Here is a 21007-nt window from a genome sequence, read left to right on the forward strand (position 1 = left end):
TACAGATGATCACAGGAAGTTAATAACAAGAGCATGGGACCTTATGGATGGATGCAATTGCCTTAGAGCAGTTCTGCTTCATTCTTTTCTAATCATTTCCAGAGGGTGATGACGGGCAAGTATTTCTTCTTCTTGAGGATCCTCAGCTGTGAAATCCTTTACAGCTCAATCCCATTTTCCCTCAGCTGTTCAGCATTTAGATGAAGTCCCTGGAGATTTCATGAAGTAATAGGTATGACGGCATCAAAGTGCACTGATTATACTTAGCAGTTTGTCTCCTTTCCACCAGACCCAGACACTCTGGTCACCAAGTTTATCCAATATTCACAGAAATTGTTTTGGGTGGACGCCAGCTGGCAGAAAGTCAGTGCATACAATATGGAGAGGATGCTGATCAGGAAATATAAATTCTGGGGATCTGGCAGCATTGATTGTCAGGATGGTCCACAGCCTTCAAATATCACGTCCCTCATCACTGTTCAGGTCATATCATAAGCCAGAAGCACCTTCTTTCATCTATGGCTACCAAAGAATCTATGCTTCTTCCTCTTAGATCTCAAATGTGGGCTGCTAACCCCAATATCTCTTGGCTTGTTTACCATGCCTAGCTGTACTTGGGCTAACTGTAAAAACAACTTAGAAGCTCAGAAGCAAGAGTTTGTGATCTCTTAGAAATGCTTTTGGGCACAAAGTGCCCTTTTAGGACACTCCAGAAAATGGATGGACCATTTTCTTGGTAAGATACACCAACGAGAGCAACTGTGTTCCACAAGGGGGCAGAGGTAATACTTATATTCCTCTCTCAAAACTCATCCACCAGATTTGGAAACACACGTAAGTGAAGGAAGTTTCACTCCATAGGATTATGGAGTAGAGCAGGATTGAACCCAGCAAGAGAGGTTTGATTTAGTGTCACTGAAACTCCATAATAGGATTTTACATGCCTTTAAATATGTATTGGAGAGATTTGTGCATCTCTCTGTAAATCTTCCCATGATGTTAAATCCAAATAGTAAATAACTGATTACTACAACCTGCAAAATATCATGTTAAATTTTGAAATCCTTTTAGTATCTGGAACAAAGACAAACATTTTGTGGAAAAGTACACATAGTAGGCTGGATTCATTATATATTAGTAATTTTAGATCAGGTTAAAATGTTTCAGCCCTTAACTGGAACAAAGACATAGTATAAATCAACAAAGTAAGTTTCTAATAGACTTTGACCTTGGGAAATTCTCTTATATACTCTTTTTGGATGATGTTATTGTTTTTGGGGAGCTTATCTATTATCTTGCTGGGAACAACTATCCACTTTAATAAAAGTGCCCTAAAATTGTAATAAACATACAGCTTATATCAATAGCATCAGATTTCCCTACATACTATTTGTGTGTGGTTTAATTAGATGGAAGGATTACAGGAAAAGTTTGTGTCATAATGATTCTTTAAAGTGAAACCACAGATCAAAGTTCATAGCTGCCAAATATACAACTCCCAAAACAAGCTCAAGTGCTGCTATTAATCATGGTTGCTGAGGGATTTGATGACAAAGATTAAACTGCTGTAAAGGATACTGCTGTGCATCAAATTCTTGCAACTGTCATCAAATACTCTGCCAACCATTAATAGATCAGGAGAGTTGTCCAGCTTTTGCCATAGATGCTTCTGTTACTACACGTAGAAAGTCCTTGGAATGGTGATAGTTGACAAGCACTTAATAGCCAGAGGTTCAGAACTGTTTTATACTGTGGATCATGACTTAGAGTACATTATGGATCTCAGCACCTCCCATTTGCAATAACACAGACCATCTCCTTTCCCCCTCATTATCAGAAAATATCCCTTGGACAGCCAAGAGCAACTGCTGTCAAGAAACCTAATGTTACAAAGTACATAACGTATACTTCTCTATAAGAGAGGAACCATCAACTCATGACTGAGCAGCTTTGACCCACCTGCAAGTGCTATGCAGTGGGTCTCCAACTAATCTTAGACTACACTTGCAGTACTGTTAACCCAGAACTAAAATGTAAAAATGCTGCTGTTGCTTTGTAGGGAAGGCTAAAGCAATGTAATGCAGAAGTGGGGATTATTTCCTGAGGTCCAAATATACCCAGTCTAAAATAGATATCAATTTTTTATCTAGCTCTCAATGAAAGAGAGAGGCCAATTATACAACATGCTACAAGTTACTAGAGGACCAAACCAAAACCAGGACCAAACCAAAACCACAGGTCTACATGCTCATCAGAGGCTAGGATGGTTCAGATACGAGTTCAAATTTTAAAGCCAAGTCCAGCAACATAAAAAAACCTTTTCTAAATAATGGACTGATCGAAAATTCTTTATCTAAATAAGAAAAGGCAGACCTGAAGAAAGGTGGTTTGTGTCTACAATCTTGTCAACCCGTCTCCAGCTAACAATTGGTCCAATAGATGTCACTAAAAACCTTTTCCTTTGTATATTTCCTGGGCTATCGTGGCTACAATAATACTCCAACACTACTTCAGTTTAAGGAAAGTCTGGGGGTACATCTGGAGGTATGGTTTCCACTTCAGACTCATCTTTACTAATAACATCTTAAAATCAAAAAGGATATATTAAATTTTTAAAATTGTGTACATTCAACATTAAATTACCATATGCATTTCAGTCTTTCATTTACCAAACAAAAACCATGTCATTGGAAAACCGTATCATCAGTGAAGGGCCCATTTCATAGACCACTTCTCTTTTTCTCACCACAATTCCCTACTGCTGAACATCTTAAAAGTTTTTTCCCCCTACAGAACGTAAGTAGTCCACCAAAGAGTTATACATTATCAGAAATACTATAAAATAACTAAAACTATGTTTACTTTTCATTTATACCCAGACTTCATTTATAGAGTCTTTATTTAACTATGTTTCTATATGCTCCTAACTGAAAAAAAATCTTTTGGGGCTGAAACTTTCAACTTTACATTTTAGTGCACAGGCAACTTTTTCGTTTTCTCAGAAATGTTCAGGAAATCCATTGATTTTTCTCTGAGTTACATAGTAAAGTGAAAATGAATGGTCTCTTAAAATAACCCCCTCAACACTCATTTTCAGACTTCCCTGATTTAATCACCACAAAAATAACTGGATTGTATGGGCAAAAAATCAAGTTTAGCATGTAATTAGTCCTCTCTAGTTAGGGACCGATCTCTAATTAAAGCTTTGGGTTAAGATTTTGAAATCACCTCCTCATATTAAAAAGGCCAGATATTAGCATACAACTGTATACCTGAGCATATAGATGCACAAAAAGGTGTATGATTTAGGTTTAGCAAACATGGAACCTTAAAAAGCAAGTAGTAAAATCCCCATTAAAGTCCATTTCAAAACTCACATTGACTACAGAAGTTCTCTCTTCCAATACATATTAAGCTTATCTTGTGTTCATATTATAGCACTTATCTGAAACAATTTTTCTTTGAGAAAGATGGTGATTCTTAGATGTTGTTTTTATCCCCGTCAAGCAGTCTTTGCTTGTTTGTCATTTTGTGGGAGTGTGACATAGGATTGGACTGTGCATGTTACCATGATGCAAGAAAGCTGGAATTGCCATGGTCAGCCAAGTTTGTCCTGCAGGGAATGATGATAGAGTGGTTGGTTATGTGCATTCTCCTGGACTGGAAGATCTAAAAGCATTTCACAAATATCAGCTATGTGTACTTGCCACAACTGCTCTGTGGAAACCAAAGCACAGATAAATTAAGGCCAACTTTTTCAAGCTTTATAGCATATGTAATCAAGTACCTTCAAACTTTAAAAGCTTAATTCAACACAGATATCAGAATTTAGGCCTGTGTCTTCCTTGACAAAAGCTACAGAGTAGAATCAGTATCTAAAACAGGATTAAATCTCAAGTAAAATTTCCTTGTAGGTAATTTAGGAGTCTGCATCCCATCTTCCCAAATGTCTCAGTTTACATCTATTTGAAGTTTGATGGAACTTTAATTATGCAAGAGCTTTTAAAAAAAATTAACCTTTTGTTCTCTGAATCACTTTGCCATTCTTAGTAGCTAAAGATCATGTTAGCCAGACAAGTAACTTGGTTCAGTTGCAGGAAGCTGGTTCAGGAGAAACTTATCCTCATGTCACTAGAAGCCGAAGAAATACTGAACACCACAGCTGGGAACTTGATCTGATGTCTTTCAGAGCATCAAGAGGCAAATGGGTGGGAGAGTCTGGAACTCTGAACTATGAAAAACCTTCAACTGCAGCAGTAAATTTGCATAGGTTTACTTTGCAAGTCTATGGTCACAAGAAAAGGAGTAGAAACTTATATTCAGATGAAATTCTAAATACATAATGTGAAGGTCATTCAGATAAAGTGGGCTCAGGCTTCACGGTGAATTTGCCTTGACGATGCTCCTTGTCTTAGTCCAAATGCTCTTGCAAGGATATAGGGCATTTCTAAAAGCTTTGACTTTTTGGTTGATATATCTCATTTGTACCAGGGTCCCTAAAACCAAGATTATTTTCATAGGTTCTATGTCAGAGATCTACTAAGTGGAACAGAAGATAACTACTTTGCACTATTTTTTCTTTCTTGGCTAATTAATTTTTTTTCCTCAAAAGTAGGAGTTTAATAACAATGGTTTTAAAAAAAAGTATTTAAATGAGATGAATCCTGTTAAGTTTTTATTCCCTAATCAGTCACTGACAACATCAATTAACTCATTGCTACCACGATTGATAAAAGACCATGTCACCTCAGCTTGGCTTAACAACATGTTGAATTACTTGTGTTAACTGATTCATAAGAATGAAAATAAAGCAGGATATGTAGGCTGACTTAGTTCAGTGCAGATTAAATAAGACATATATACTCAAACTTTTCAGTAAGTATGAAGAGAAGTATTATAGCTGAGCCTTAACACACAAATTCAGAGCCTCACTGACAAATCAATATATTTTGTCAGGAGGAAGCCTAAAAGTATTAGCAATTTAAGGCTTATGATAACTTATTTAACTGAAATTTATGTTTGAACTCCAAAATAAACCTGAAAAAAATCATGCCATGGAAGTCAGAGACAATATGCAGCACACAATGAAAAAAGTCTTTCAATATATAAAAGGGCTATATTTATTGCAGTAAAATTATAAAACGATAAATCCTTAAAACCAGTTATTTTGTGGCTTATTTTTTTAAAAGTTCCTATAAAAAGCAATTGGCTCCTCTATGTTTTTTTAAAGTATAGTTGGGTTACAAAGCTTTAAAGCTAATCCTAATGATGAAAGACATTTCCACTGCTGAATTGCTCATAGCATAGATTTGCTGGAACTAACCTCAACATAATGAATTTAGAGCTACTCATTGCCCCCTTCCTTCAAACAAGGAGGTAAACTTCTAAAATATTAGGTCAAGTCCCACAGAACTTAAGGAGACCATTTTCTTATAACCAGTGAAATGCTTCCCCCCTCTCTGAATAGCAGGATCTGCCCATACAGTGTTCATTTGCAACACCGCATAGTATCAGTAGAAGACTACTGTCCCAATCTGGTATTATTTTAATCTTGTACCCCAAAGCAAGTGTAAGTATAACACAGAGAAATAGAAAGCAGGGCTACCCTAGATAAAAGTATTTTTTCAGTAGGTTTATTTACCTCCACACCACTGACTGTCAACTCGGTTGTATGTTACTAACTTTGACAAATTTGCACTTGAGGTCTTACCTCATGCTGATTTCTTTGTTGAAGGTGCAGACCAAAATAAAACCCCTTTAATTTTTCAAATGTTAAAAGAAGTGTTTAGATATACACTTTAATATAATTTCTGTGGCAATTTTTATAAAATACAGATATATAATTATAGACAAAATGCATATATAGCATTTACTATAATGATAAAAAGCTAGTCTTTGAAATGACACACCAATCACTATTTACAATATTAACTCAACTTTACAAGAAAAAAAATGTTTCAGAAAAACACTGTGAGGTTATATGCTAAAATAATGTGAAAGAAGGAAAAAAGTGATCAGTAAATTGTACCAATAAATTTACCAAAAAATTACAATGTAAATATCATCTTCAAGCACATGTGCACCTGTACACACACATATAATCCTGCAGTCTTTAATACAGGAGTTGTCCCTGTGGAAGGACTTGTAAGATTTAGTCTACCAGCCACATCCACTCAGCCAATGTTCTTCAAGGTGACACACATTATAGTGAAAAATATCTTGCTTATCCCTTTAAAACATAAGAGTAAATATAGCATTACAACCATTTCAAGCTTTGTCTGATGGTGAGATTTCAAATGCTTGCCAGAAGTCTGATATGATATGAAACCATGTTGCAAATGGAAGTCAATGAAGTTGACCATTTATACAACCGAAGATGTAATCACTACTGCATTTTAAAGCATTTCACAGTATGTATTTCCTTTGTCAGAAAGCATTGATGACGTGGGAAAGGCTGAAAGAAAAATCAGAATCACCAAGTCCCACTGATCTCTCCAGTCCTATGGGAGAGAGAGTACTGGACCACCTCACACTCTTGAATGTATCCAAACACCACCCTGCAAGGTGGGAAAGTGCTATTATTCGATTTTACAGACAAGGAACTAAGGCACAGTGGCTGAGTGAACTGCCCAAGATTATGCAGGAAGTCTGGTGAAGCAGGATAGTGAATCCATGTCTCCCCAAACCCATGATAGAGTTTTAAGCTTCCCAAAATTTGAGACTGGAGCTTTGTAGATGGGACTCCCTTACAAATTATATAAAATACCTAGCTCAGCCCCAAATAATGGGGAGGAAGCTGTTTTTCTCCCTTTACCTCAATTCCAGTGAAGATGTAATATAGTTATAAAATGTGTTTCTTAAAAGTTAAACCTGCTGAAACCATGCCAAAAGACATGGACTCTGTTGAGAAATGCAACAAGCTATTTCAATTGAAAGCTGAAAGTGAAGAACACTAAACTTACAGTTTTATTCCTATTTATACTAAACTGCCCATGCACAACTCTTGCCATGAGGGGGATCCTCAAATGACATTTGTGCCCTCTTTAAGGTATTTCTGCATCATTCATGTAATATGAAAAAGCCTCGATGTTAGCAAATATAAAGCTCTCTCCTTTATGTATGAAAAATCTTCTCCATGACGCGCAGGTTTAAAAAAATCTGGTAGGTACATAGGTGAGAGTACATCTCCAAAAATGTAGCAAAATGTTGATTTTGCTAGGATTGCACAGGTGTAACCAAAGTGAGAATCTTGCTAATGATCTTGCTTTTGACATAGGTGCACTTCGCTGTCATCCAAGAGAACTTTGTCAGGAATGGTTTGGGGCCTGTGTACTTAAAGAAATCAGTTAAAATCAACTACAGGAAGTGAACAACTTAAATTCCATGGAGAAGAGCATTTGAGAAACAAACCAGGAGTGACCTAGTGACAGAAAGGACATAGAAAGAAAGACCGATCCCAAAAAGAGGGAAATAGGCACTATATGCCATGCTGTGGAATCCCAAGCAAAGCACCATAGAATTTGATTTGTAATCATCCTGATCCCAATTCTCTCCGGTTACATGGGGCAGCTACTACCAAGTTCTGCTTCCAATAGCAGCTCTGAAACTGAAGGAAGAAACGGGCCACCTGCTTAATTTAGGCTTAAGAATCAGCATCCTTTTTTGGGCCTCTGAAGTGGAAAGAAATTTTTTCCTTAATAAGAAACATGAGGGGTATAACTGATAATGGAATTTATCATTCCATTACCTTAAACTGAAATACAAAACATTAAAAAAAAAAAAGTCTGCATTTGGGAGGGGGGTTATATACAAAAAACATTGATATATAAGAATATTCTATTTTCCTGCAAAAGTTTTAAAATAGAGAATTTCCATAGAAAACATTTTAAAGGAAAAAATAGATCAAACCTTTCCCTTGACAAAAATTAATCTCCCAAAAATCGATTCCATGCAGAGGAATGCTGGTATTTCTGTTACTGCTTATAGTTTACTCTTAGCACCATAATTTGCATCTGCATTGGTTTTTAAATGAGGTCATATTATAAGGCAAAACTAGATTAACCTCGTAAGAATGTCAAACTTCTGACAAGCTAAAAAAAGCATAGCGTGAAAAAGAAAGCTATTATTTCAAATTTATTTTGTACCTAATCCATAGCTAAATTTCTATTTTAGACTGGACTCCACATGCTTCACACAGCCAAGTCCAAATGCCTTTCATATCTCTTATAACAGAGAAGAAACGTGCAACTTGCCTTTGGTGCACCAGCTCAGCACAGTACAAACATTTTAAGGAAATCTGCTGGTTTTATGGGAAATGTATGTGGCTTTGTTGTGTTGTTTAATTCTTTAAGTGTCATTTTGTTCCTTAAAAGGGTAAGAAAGGGGGAGGGGGAAAGAGGAGAGGAAGCCTTGCTTAATTTGTTGCATATGTTCCAATGTGTTATACAACTAAGTGTATTATACTAGAGAAGCAAGTGGGCTGTGCTGCAACAAACTCAAGTGTAACTCAAAATAAAGAACAAGGCTGGCCACAACCAAGTCAAAAGATTCAGTGAAACTTCTTCTCATATTATATATACATTTACAAGCTAGATTAAGTGTTTTTTTATATTGCAAAAGAAATACATTGTAGACACCAAACATACTGTACTTTTACTTAAAGACTTAATCAAACCATATGTGCAGACACTTGAGATGAGGAGAGTGTTAAACTTCCTAGGGTCCTAGAGTCAAAGAAATTCTGCTGCCCCCCGCTGCTAAGTAAGTGCACTCCTTCCACAGGGGGCAACATCTGCCGATCAGTCATGGTTCCACTTGGTGAAGACCCCAAGAAACTTCCTTGGGAAGAAACAATTTTCTCAGGACTGGCAGCCAGTTTGGGGGATGTGGAAAAGTTATATCCATACAAGGCACAGGGACTGTGGAGTCTAAATGTATTGTAAGAGCTTTGGTGGGTTTGATTAGTAGTAAAGGCATTGCTGGATGGGGATGGCATGATGTACTGGAGCTGTGGAGACATCCCTGAAATCTGCATGGATAAGCCGGTTTGTGGGCAGCTGAATGCATCACTATCATTGCTCGCCATCGACATGTTCACAGTTGTGCTACTTGACACACCAACGTAAGAGGGAGTCCGTGGGGGTGCAAAGGTCTCGCTGGTTTGGTTTGTGAGCCTGTTGTAGGTTTCAGCCAAAGAAGTGCTGTATCTGTTAAGGGTTAAGCCTGAGCGGGCACAAGCTGTATAATCAGCTGGAGCAAGGCTACAGAGCTGGCTAGTGTTGGGACTGATGTGGAAGGCAGGAGAAGAGCAAGGAGACCCTGGTAAGAGGTGAGGGTGGGTAGATGGAACTCCACTGCCAGATCCCTGGAGTAAGGTAGAGGAGCCTGTGTTTCCTGAAAGACAATATTAAAAACATAAATCGTGTACTGCAAAAGAAGAACATCCTTGATGGTGTTTAAATCACTGACTTACATCCGACTTGCATCTTTCTTTATAAAGCTCTGACACAAGAAAGTTTGATAAGAAAGAGGATGGACGTAACACTGAAATGCTATACAATTGTGAAGAAATACCCTATCTAATTAAAGGCAACCAGCCTGACTGGCACTTTCATCTAAAGCCAATTCAAAAAGGCCTGCTGAAGTACCCAGCCTATACAGATGCTGGGGAGCTAGGTCAAACTAATGCACTCTCTCTTCCAGTAACGTGCTGTTTCCCCTCTGGAATGTCTGCCAGTGCTCTACATTTCCAGGAGGAACAGGGCAGTAGCAAGACTTACTTCTTTATTTTATGTAGTTCTTTATATACATTCCTGTAAATAAAATGTTGTTTCCATATCACAAGTATCATCAAAATACTACCAGCAGCTCAGCTACTGCATCAGGTACAAGCTACAGTGCTCAGCCAATAGCTACAGCTGGGAGAGGATTAGAACACAGGACTCCACTCCTTCAGGTTGCTGAGCAGACACAAGGGCTGTCATCTTAGCAGCTGCATGGCATGCACAGCATCTCCAGGAGTGCACCTTTTCCAGCAAAGAAAATAGCTTCCCTGCTTAAAACTCTCCCCTGAAAAATCAGGTCCCTCAAACTGGGGTGTAATGTGTGTATTGGATACAAAAAAATACGGTATTTTTACCATACTGTACTCTCCAGCTTGTTATGATCAGGAAATTAGTGTTCTTTTTGAAGCATTTACTCAATTAATGCAGGTGAGGAATAAGCCTAAAAATGGTTGTACCAAGTAGTGCATCTGCTCTCAAGATACCAAAACCTTCCCTGCTGCTAGGGGAATTTCCTGTTCTCCCTAGCAGGTATCTGAGAAGCAAGCACCTGAAACTAAAAGCCAATGGCATGTAGAGGGGAAGGAATCTAATATGCCTACCCATTCAAGCATCGTATGTGACAATCAGACAGGCCAGAGGCAGCTTTTGCCAATACACTAACAATTTTTCAAGACAGGCATAAACCAGGTCATTTAAACCACTGAATAGGGCTCCCAGCTCAGTGTGTGGGGAGAGGAGGGGGCATATGAGTTCACTGTTTGGTTATTCTACTGTTCCCAAAACAGTGACAGCTCATGAGCCCCACATGAGCCCAGGCTCCGATTCAAAGCATAACTTGGCTCTCATGTCCTTTAATCTGGCCTTAACTATAACCAAATATATAATAAAAAGATACCAGATTTCCAGTTAATTATTTTCTGCCGCCTCTCATTCTGCTTGCAACCAGGCACTGAAAAGCACTCAAAATCCCAAATAAAATTGGGATTTATCTATTTACTTCTCTCTCACGTTCTGAAAGTGTCCCCCAATGCGGAGAAAAGGTGAGAATGCATTTCTAAAAGGGGTGAACTCTAAACAAAGGAGAAATCATCTGGCCTCTGCTCTGTAAAAAGAGCTACCCATTTAAGCAGACTGAGAAATAGGAGATCCAAGATTTTGCCCAGAATCTAGCTCCCATTTCTCTCACCTGCAAACATCAATAGGAACTTCCACAGCATCCAAAGCCCCAGAAAAACCGAGCATGAGCTGTCGTGTCTTAGAAACAGAAAGTTCATTACCATGAGCTTCCTCACACAAAAAACACTGTTGTTTACAGGCATGTGGGTAGGCTGATCAGTCCCCTGGGTAGATTTGCCTGAGAAGCAAACTGCCTTTGGAGTCTTACATATTCAAGTATCTATATTCTATGGACTTTAAGTTGGGAGCTAACTTTTCATTTCGTTCCTTCATGCACGTGAACTCACATGCACACCACATAGGTGTGCACACATGTGCGCACTTCACCAGAATTCAGCCAACTTGCTTGAAGTTTCATGTGTGATCTTATGCCAGCGTGGAATTATTCTGGGGAGGCTGAGGTAAGTAAAACTGTGCATGCTGGAGATACGAGGAATTTTAAATGAAACAAAGAAAAATGATCTCACCTCCTGAACATTTTCCTAGCCCTTTTGGTTCTTTGTAATTCAAAATGGCTTGGCACAGAAACTCCACATTTTTTGTATAGCAATGGCAAAAACTGGTAGCTATGACCAATTTTTTTTAAGGAAGGAGGAGGAAACTAGTTATTAAAAGTGGTTTCTATGTGCCTTATGCACACTAAAGATTTAACTCCTCATGATCTTGATGACACTGCCACAAAGAGGTAATGGTGGGAAAACTACCATAAGGCAAGCGGAGAGAGAGAGAGAGAGAGAGAGAGAGAGAGAGAGAGAGAGAGAGAGTGCATGTATGTGTGTGCATGTGTGTTGGGGAGTGAGAAGAACATGCAGAAGAGCATGGAAGATCTAGATTTGTTTTGAAAGGGGACAAGAGACACACGCACGCAAAGTTTGGGCAGAAGAAATGATCCAGAGACTGCTTCCCCTATCCCCTCCACCACCTAGTGTTCCTTATAATAGCAAAAATGGGACAGATGAAGTTATGAATGAGTGATGCTGCTTGGAGAGAAGAAAAAAGAGAAAGCCACATAGGAAGAAGCAGTCTCCACCTCTTTGCAAGTTCTAGGGACCCAGCAACCTCCACAGAGACTCCTTGCTCAGAGATTTGTATGTTTTTAAGAGTCTAAGGGCTTTCTTGGAGAAGAAGCTAAAGTTAAGGCTGCCAATATTTATGACATCCCCGCACACACTTATTTTTTTTTAAGTTAATCACATATACACACCTAGAAAACAGTTTGGAAATGCACACCTGAAAGTCACCTATAAAGTAAATCTGTTTTACATCTCCACCCCAAAAGTAGAAAAAGTGCAAGACACTATTCATTAGGCCTCTGTGAAGTGGCTAGTATTCACTTCAGATTCAGTGATTCAAATCACTGCCCTGAATTGATTCAGCCAAATCCGATTCAGCCGCTGCTGAATCAGCCAAATGTCCAAATCTGACAGGCCCCATCCCCTGCCTGCTCTCCTGCGGGGGGGGCGGGAATCCCCACTGCCCCCCAGTGCCCTGCACTGTGTGGAGGGTTTTGCCACAAGCACCCCAACCCCCGCCCGCTCTCCCAGCCCCCCCAATGGCTGCCCCATCTACACCCAGCGCATCAGCTCTTTCACAAAAAAAAAAAAATGGCAGAGGGCAATCCCTAAGAGATCTTGATGGCTGCTGCAGCAGCCAGTGAGTGCAGTGTTGGGGGTTTTTTTGTAAAGAGTTGGGAGCTGGGGCTGGACAGGGCAGTCATTAATGGGGCTGGGGTCTAGAGGCAGAGCCCTCTATGCAGTGGGGAGCACTGGGGATGCCCCCACCCCACCCCCCCACACACACACACACACCTGGCAGCAGTGTCAGTAAGTGGGGGCTCTTAAAAAAAAAAAAAAAAAAAAAGAGCCAGAAGGGACTGTCCAAACCTCCAAAGCTCTCCAAAATGATTTTGAAAGCTACGAATCAATTCGGACCTTTTTAACAGTTTCCTGATTCAATCTGGATTTGGAGATTCGGCTGAGGGGGGGGAAAAAAAAAAAAAAAAAAAAAAATCAGGCCAAATCTCCTCCAAATCGAATCAGTACCTGAAGCTTTGCACAGCCCTACTATTTATATTCTGTCTTTAAATAACTTGTAGCTTGATCCATAATCAAGTAAAAATATCAAGGTCTGCTTAAACCTAGCAAGCTAGTCCAGTTGAAAACATGCTATTTTCTAGAGGCAATAGCACACAAGGATGCTGTATGGCTAGCTTCACATTGGCCGGCATTGACTCCCATACGCAAATGACCATATATTCTTTTACAGCTGGCTTGACCAAGGCCACCCTTTGTTACAGGTCCAGAGCTGGCCTTAATAACATTAGTGTTAACAAAAGCTAAGAACTGATGCATCCGGATTATAGTACTCTTTCAGAAAAACTAAATGTATACTGAAGCTGCATTTAAATGGAAGTACCCTCCTCTGTACTTTATCATTACTACAAGGCCCTCTTGCCTGTTTTTTAATTAATGCCCTTCTATGTCATTGAAGTTTGCTTTCTTCATTTCTTCTTCAGAAGGGACCATATCCTCGGAAATTCTGCAGACATAGGGAACTTCAAATGCTGTGTTGTGATATGGCAAGATAAATTACTACTGGGCTGGGCTGAGACTAGTATGTTGCAAAATGGGTCAAAACAGATTCAGATTTAAATTTCAAAATCATTTTCATGATCACTCTTATGCAAAATAAAAGCCACGTACAACAGAGATTGACACAACACAGTTATCCATAAATTCCATATCCTTATCAAAACCCTGTTTACAGAAAACCTTCGCTAGAAATGTCTCTGCAAACAGGGTATAAGAGGTCCACAAGAGGTAGTGTAGAAAAGGGCTAAATTAAAAGTCATTCACTTTGCCCTTCCACTTTACTTTTCAATGTAACCTTTATTTTGAATTTCCTGTCTAATATTTCAGGGGTGGGCATTTCTTGCCCTACTTTGAAAACCACGAGGTGCAACTACACGTCCCTACGGTGCCTTTATTACTGCACTATCATTTAGTACAGTAACAGCTTGTACTGTGCCGTGCACACTGTGCACCGGTATTTTTAGATGCTACATCACCGTAGCAATGAGCTATAATGAGGGAGCATGTTGCTACGACAATGTAGCTGCGGCATCAGTTTGTGACCGCTGATGTTACTTCACTGTAGTGCATTGTTGCGGCAACATAGCTTCACGTGTAGATGTGCCCACAGTGTTCTTATTACAACTTCAGCTCCAGATTAGTGAAAGGTGTTTTGCTTAATGGTAGATCGTAGTCTAGATTGATAGATTTTGTATTTTTAATGCTGGAGGGAAAATATGTTATTGGAAGTTGTTCAAACCACAATGCAAAACTATCAATAATAAATATATATTATATATGGATATGATATAGATCATATATAGTACACACAGTTTTATATAAATGTGTGCACACTTGTGCATATCTGATCTATATTCCTATGTCCATACACCCACAATTTCTTTTTTATGGATGACAGTGACTTTATCGAATTATTCTGCACCGGACATTGTAAGCTTCAGTAACAGATCTTACTTGGTCCTATACATTACCAATGTGGTTAAACTAGCGGCGCTACTATACCTGAAAATAAAATATCATCTCTATTATGATAAATGTTTAGATTTTTTTTTCCTGTAAGGGTCATTTTTTTTAGGTAAGGAACAGTAGTAATTTTATCTTTGAGTTTTCCAGATCATCAAAATAACAAACAAGACTGTTACCTTGTTTTGGTATCCCAGGTATATCTTCAAAAGTAAGTGTCCTTAGTGATGGTCTCCAGAATGCATACGACTCAACTAAAGCTTCCAGTCCCATTCTAATCAAAAACAAGAAAACCAATGGTGAAGAGTCATCTGTATTTTGCTTCTAACTATCTGATAAATTCTCTCACAGATGCACACACATGCAGTCACAAAAAGCAACTTTGCAAGATGCCTGTGCCTCTGTCTCAGCCCCCATCCATGGACTAGCTATGATCAGCAATGAACTTGCTGGTGGTCTGGAGAGACACCTGGAATACAGGCTCTCTTCCTCATTTGCAGCTGCCAAGTCATTTTTTTTAGAAGCGAGAATGGAATTAAATACTTCTAAAATATGGCTGTTTCAGATAAACATCTTCTCTAAGTGCCAGAGGAATGAACTGCCATGCCTGATTAGAAGGAAAGTGATCCACGGAACAAATTTCTAGTAAGATTAGATTCACAAACACTGTTTTTGGCTCCAAAAACTGTCCTTACACAAGGAGTGATGCATGGATGCACTGCTGAGTTGAATGTGCACAGGCAATATTAGATAAAAGTGTCTTTAGCAATTAACTTTGTTAGTTTTCTCTAAGCTTTTTGTTTCCTTTAAGCTTTTGTAATGAGAAAATAGAAATAAATGATCATCCAGCCATTCAACTAGATCTGCTAAGTAGGATAATTCCTCCCCTTTCTTAAATAATAGATGTTCCTTATTTTTTCTGCCATGAACTTATAAACAAAAGTCAGAGCATTGATATAATTTGCTGCTACTTTTTGTTGCAGCACCCATAAGGCCTGTTAAGCATCAACATCAAGTGCATACCAAATACGAGTACTTGCCTTTGAGCAGCACAGTTAGTAAAATAGAAATATGCAACTGCTCTGATTTAAGGCTACCAACATTCTCTTCCTATATTACTTTTTTCACACTGCAATTCCAGCAGGATCACAGCAGATATGTTGCAGGAAACAGTTATAAAGTATTTATTAGCTGAACCTGGACTAAAAAATAGCCTTCATTTTCTGCAGTAATGGTGACTTTTCATTTCTAGTTAAAGTGGAGATAAAAGTCACCTCCTGGAGGAGTGCAGCCAAGGCGATAATTTATACAAGATGCCTTCGAACAATTTCCACATTTTATCACCACCCTAATTTATGCTATCAAATGGCTAAGTTTATTTAACAAAACAGTTATGTTTTTCCTGAAGTATTTAAAGAGAAGAAATTTTGGTCCTTTCCTGAATAAAAGTTTTTATAGGGTCAAACTTAAAGCCTAACTGAAGAATGAAGCTATTCTCAGCACATAAATTCTATTTCACTTTGTAAGCATACAGAGTGCTTTTACAGGGTGAAGCTACCAAGCTCTATAAACCAGGACTATAAATGACCTGAAAGGAAATATTTTTTAATTAAACAGAATTACTTTACCTAGCTAGAGAGAGGAAAATTATTACAATGCAATGTACAATTAATGCTGTGCTTATTTGGCCTGGCCTAAAAAAGTTTAAAACAATGATATCACAGTATTTTAAGCTTTTGTTATGGATTAACACATCTTGGTAGTAGACATGCTACATAAAATGTTATAAATAATGGAGCCTTTAAAACTAGTCTGGAATGATTTAAAACATGGTGGGAAGATCTGGTGGACAAAGGATTAAAATTGAACCATATTCCCAAAATGTATTTAATTAGTTCCTTGGTGCATAAGCAGCACAACACTGTTGCTTTCAAGAGAAGAGAGGCCACTATACATTTTGCAACAGGCAATGCTCTAGCACAGCAGTTCTCAGCTTTCTTAGACTCAAGTTGCCCTTTGCTATACTTGAGGCACCCCTCAAAGTGACAGCTCATAGTCCTCACTTATTTTGGGACATGAAAATACTTGAGCCACTCTTCTGTTCTGAAGGACTCTGAAAGACCACTACAGGGCAGAATGTTTTTAACACTCTGAATTCCTATTTGAAATCTCTGGGTTTATTTCATAGACATTTTCATAGATTTCACAGGCATTTGGGCTGGAAGGGACCCGGGAGGATAATCAAGTCCAGCCCCCTGCCCCAGGGGCAGGAAGTCAGGAACCATGAATCATGGTTGCACACCTAACAGTGTTAAGATGGTGTGGCACTCTGCAGTACCCTTGTAAGGATCTCAAGGTATCCCAAGCTGCTGTGGCATCCTAATTGAGAACTGTAGCTAAAACAGCTATCCCATTAACTTTTGAAATGAAGGGACTTTGGCTTTTATTTAAGGCCAATACAAAATAAATATATACAGGGAACCTCTTTACTAGAATGATCATCACATCTTGCTCTGTTAAGTTACCACAGTCTCCTTGTTAAAAAAATTATCTCAATGTCCCTGACAAAGGTTTGGGGTGGGGAGGAGGGGGGGGAAGGCTCTAAAGACTCAATCCTGCAACTGGACCTTTGCAGTTGGACTCCAGCATCCAGTGACAAACCCAGTAATGACAATGATTGTTGGTACCTTCATGCAAATGGAGAGGTGCCTCATTCCACCCAAGGTTGAGTTTTGCCAATTGTTTCTAATTAGGAAGATGTTAGTTAGTGGATTTCTGGAAATCTTTACAGTCATTTCCCACTTTCTATAAAAGTTGGTCTCCTCTTCTTCTCCTAACATCATGCATTAAAAAATATGGTAGTTTGTTCTCCATAATTAAGTCTCAGAACTTCTATAATCCAATTAGAAGAAACAAAAAGGATCTCTAATACTTCACCCTTCCGATAGAATAAAAGCCTAATGAACTGGTTGACAAAAAGGCATGCTTTCCAGTGCACACGTCTACTAATATCTAGTTTACTTCACTAGAATGATGGCCATACACATACATGCACTCCTGCCCACTGCCCCCCACCCAAAAACACACACCAGCCGTAGCAAACCAAATACTGAGTGAGCACAGAAACAGTTGTTTAATGCTTTCTTTTTTCAGTTGAAAGCATTTAATATGTAGGATTCTATGTCCATTAAGTTTCAAGAGTGTAAAAGTATCATGATAAATAGTGAACATCTGAGGATGCTTCATGTACATTATGGCTGTTTACAGACGTTAAAAAAAAAAAATTCAAATGGCACCTTACTTTAAACCCAACATACTCTCGCGCCTGGCCCAGCATATACCCAGAAGAGGCATCACATTAGTTGGACCTAGCCTGCCCAATGTCTGTATAGACAGAGCACTTTAGTGAGGCTTTTTTGGTGCTTTTATTTAATAGCTGATTAAAATTGATTGAAGCACCTGATCTATGCAGATGCAGTTGAGTGGGGTTGCACTAATGCGCTGCTGCTTCTAGGAAAGCATTTTTTGTTTTGGGTTTTTTGTTTGTTTTTTTTAAATGTTTGTAAGCAGCCTTAGGCTGCATGTAGACAAAACCTCGGGCATGTGTGCATGACACTTTAAAAGCAGGCTAAATGCTTTTGCAACACTTTAAACAGTGTTGGTGTTTGTACGCCTCAGCAGCATACTGAGCATTAATTCTAGCCGCTGTAGGAAATTTGGTGATGTAACGCACGTTAAATGACTTGGGGCACAGAAAACTAAAACTCCTCAGAAAAGTTTTAGTTTGCTGCCCCTGGAGCCATGGAGAGAAGCACCAGGCTCCATGCAGCTCAGGGGTTCTGCAGGAGGCCCGTGCAAGCAGCCTGGCAGCAGCTCGGAAAGGAAGGCTCCATCCAGGAGAGGGGGGGAAAAAAAAAAAAAAGCGGTGACCTGTTTTTTATTTCTCCCCCTGGAGCCTGCCTGCCTACCTGAGCTGTGCAGAGGTCTGGTGCTTCCCTCCATGGCCCCCTGGGACCGCCTAAGCCAGGTGCCTGTGGGCAGGTGCCGCCTTGGGGGGCGGGGGGTGCCACTGCCATGGATGGAAGCACCAGCCTCCCCAGGGACCACTCCACCCACCAGCAGCTTGTCCTCCCCACCCCACCACCAGAGAGGCAGGTAAGTCAGTGTGTGCATGACACTGGGGTTAAGAAAAAAAAAAAAAGAAGAAGAATCGGCCCCAAATTGAAGCAGTGTATTTAAAAACCCACTGCTTCAATTTAGGGCCCTCATTTCATCTACACACCCCCTTAGTGTACATATTTTAGGTATAATTTGACAATCATTATCTCCTCTCTGAGCACAGCAACACTTAGCTCTTACTAGAAATAGAAAAATCTCATGTGTTTAAGGATAGTACCCATTTTTCAGACCCTTTAACAAACTGATGTGAACAGTTTACACTTTCCAAAGCTTACCTGTTACGTCCAGAATCTCTAAACCCTTTGGCAAATGGATTCCTATCAATCTTTAATCGAGTGATCTGTAAATATGAGTAGAGTGAGGGATGATGTCAATTCTGTCAATTCAAAGTTATGTGCAAAGCACATTTATCCACAAAATACGAGCTAACAGTGGAATATTCTATTTTAACTCATTTTAAGAAGTATAAAAGAAATAAAGTGCATCTTTTTTCCTATTTACAGATTCAGTGCAGTTTCTTTTGAAAAGCAATTAGGGCCCAATCTTGCAATCATTCTCCGAGTGGATCCTAAGGGAAGTCAAAAGGTGTTTATTTTACAAAAAGGCAGACTAGGATTCTTAAAATAGTCTGGAAAGTGCTACTCCTTTAGCCAAGATAATGCATGGCACGGTTGTCCGAGAGACAGTTAAATAATATATGGGCCAACAAATAATATAAAAATGAGAAAGATTATTTTTAGGCCTCAATGCTCACATGTACATAAAATAAAAAAGTAGCACAAAATATAAAAGTAATTTTAAATTTCTTTAAATTAACAGAACAGGCACCAATTGGCTGTATGACTCTCCTACTTTAAATTTATATTGAATCATTCAATGATTTTGCTTCCTGAAGAACACAGGTCAATAAGCATGCACATAGAAGTATAATACTTCCCAAAATAATTACTCTAAATTATTTAGAATAAATAAGAGGGTATTATACGAAATATGAATTAAACATGAATTAGACAAATCATTAGAACAGAATCACAAGGTTAGAGCTGGCTATTCAGATGCACTCTGGTCACAGGAGCACATGGCCACATGCAGCCTAATTTGTCCTGCTGTAAAGGTTGGAGCTCAAAGGTTAGAACGCCATGCTCCTGTATCTTTACTGTTTCTAGTACTTAAAATTAGCTTTTTTTTAGCTTTCTTAAGCATCGCTACACCACCCTGAAGTGTGCAGTACAAACACACCTGAAGAGTCAAGCAACTAGATAAGAGTCTATGGACAAATGCCTTTTTAAAACTGCTTAAAAACAATGAGAAGTTGCAACTTGGGTGTATGCATCAGCTGTTAAAATGCAACAGTTACATCTGCATGCTCCTGCACTGAGCAACTTTAACAGTGAATGAAAAAGGGTTAAAAGTTCCAGTGGTCTTTTGCACTTGTATCCCTACAGAAATCCCCAGATGTAATAGTAACATTTAACAGGAACATAACTGTTATATCTGTCCATATCCAGAAGGGTTTCTAGTTTTGTTTTTTTAAATTCCAGTGCAGGCTGAATTTGAACTTTAAGTTTTTTTTTTTTATTTATACACACCAATTTTGCTCCCTCTCAAGTAAATATTCTGCTCCAGTTAAATTTAACTTTGTTTGAAAGCCTCAGTTATTCTTTCATAAACTGCAGATAATACTTGACTAATACTGCAAAGCATTTTGAAAATCAGTGAGAGTTATGCCTTTGAAAATCCCACCAAAGGCAATTACCTGACGTGTAGATACCAAGTTTTTAAACATCTGCCTTGGGTTTTATTAACATTTTAAACACTTTCTGCCTTACTCCCTCATCTTCCTATGTCCTCTTTTTAGACTGCACATTCCTCAGAGCAGGAGCCATTTCCTACTCTATACAGCACCTACTACATAGAGACTGTAATCAGTTGTGACCACAAAAAAAAAAAAAAGTTACTTATTTTTATTTTGCGTTGTAATAACAGGTTTTCCTTTTCTTGTCTTGCTTCTGTCTGGTATATTTTGAAGACCTAGTAAATTATTAACCAGAAAGTCAAAATTACCTGTTGATTTTGGTATGCTGTTACAGTAGTGAAAACAGTTTCAGGAAAAGAGAATGCTTTAACTCCTTCTCCCGAAGGGATAGGCTTGACTGGTGACAGGTCATCTCCACAGTCTTTACGAATGACATGAACACGGGGCTGGTATTTGTGCATAGAATGAAGGATGATCTACCAAAAAAAGGAAAAGAAAGAGGTAACATTTGTTAGAAAGGAACATTTTTCTTTATGAACTTTGCTGTTTCAGTATTA

The 21007-nt window shown here is 38.7% G+C and overlaps 1 protein-coding gene across 2 annotated transcripts in view; it reads right to left on the bottom strand.

Annotated features, from left to right (window-relative positions):
• Positions 1-5096: 5096 nt before the first annotated feature.
• TBX18 (T-box transcription factor 18) overlaps positions 5097-21007 on the bottom strand; it is a 30742-nt gene continuing 14831 nt past the window's right edge. For both annotated transcript variants that reach the window (XM_090035944.1, XM_090035935.1), the window contains 4 exons: positions 20759-20926; positions 18970-19034; positions 14695-14789; positions 5097-9393 (listed from right to left, as the gene is read on the bottom strand). In XM_090035944.1, the coding sequence (XP_089892070.1) occupies positions 8669-9393; positions 14695-14789; positions 18970-19034; positions 20759-20926 (1053 nt within the window). In that variant the 3' untranslated portion in view covers positions 5097-8668. The remainder of the gene's footprint in view (positions 9394-14694; positions 14790-18969; positions 19035-20758; positions 20927-21007) is intronic.

This window comes from Crocodylus siamensis, chromosome 1 (assembly GCF_052110815.1).
Source record: "Crocodylus siamensis isolate JL-2025a chromosome 1, ASM5211081v1, whole genome shotgun sequence".
NCBI lineage: Eukaryota > Metazoa > Chordata > Crocodylia > Crocodylidae > Crocodylus > Crocodylus siamensis.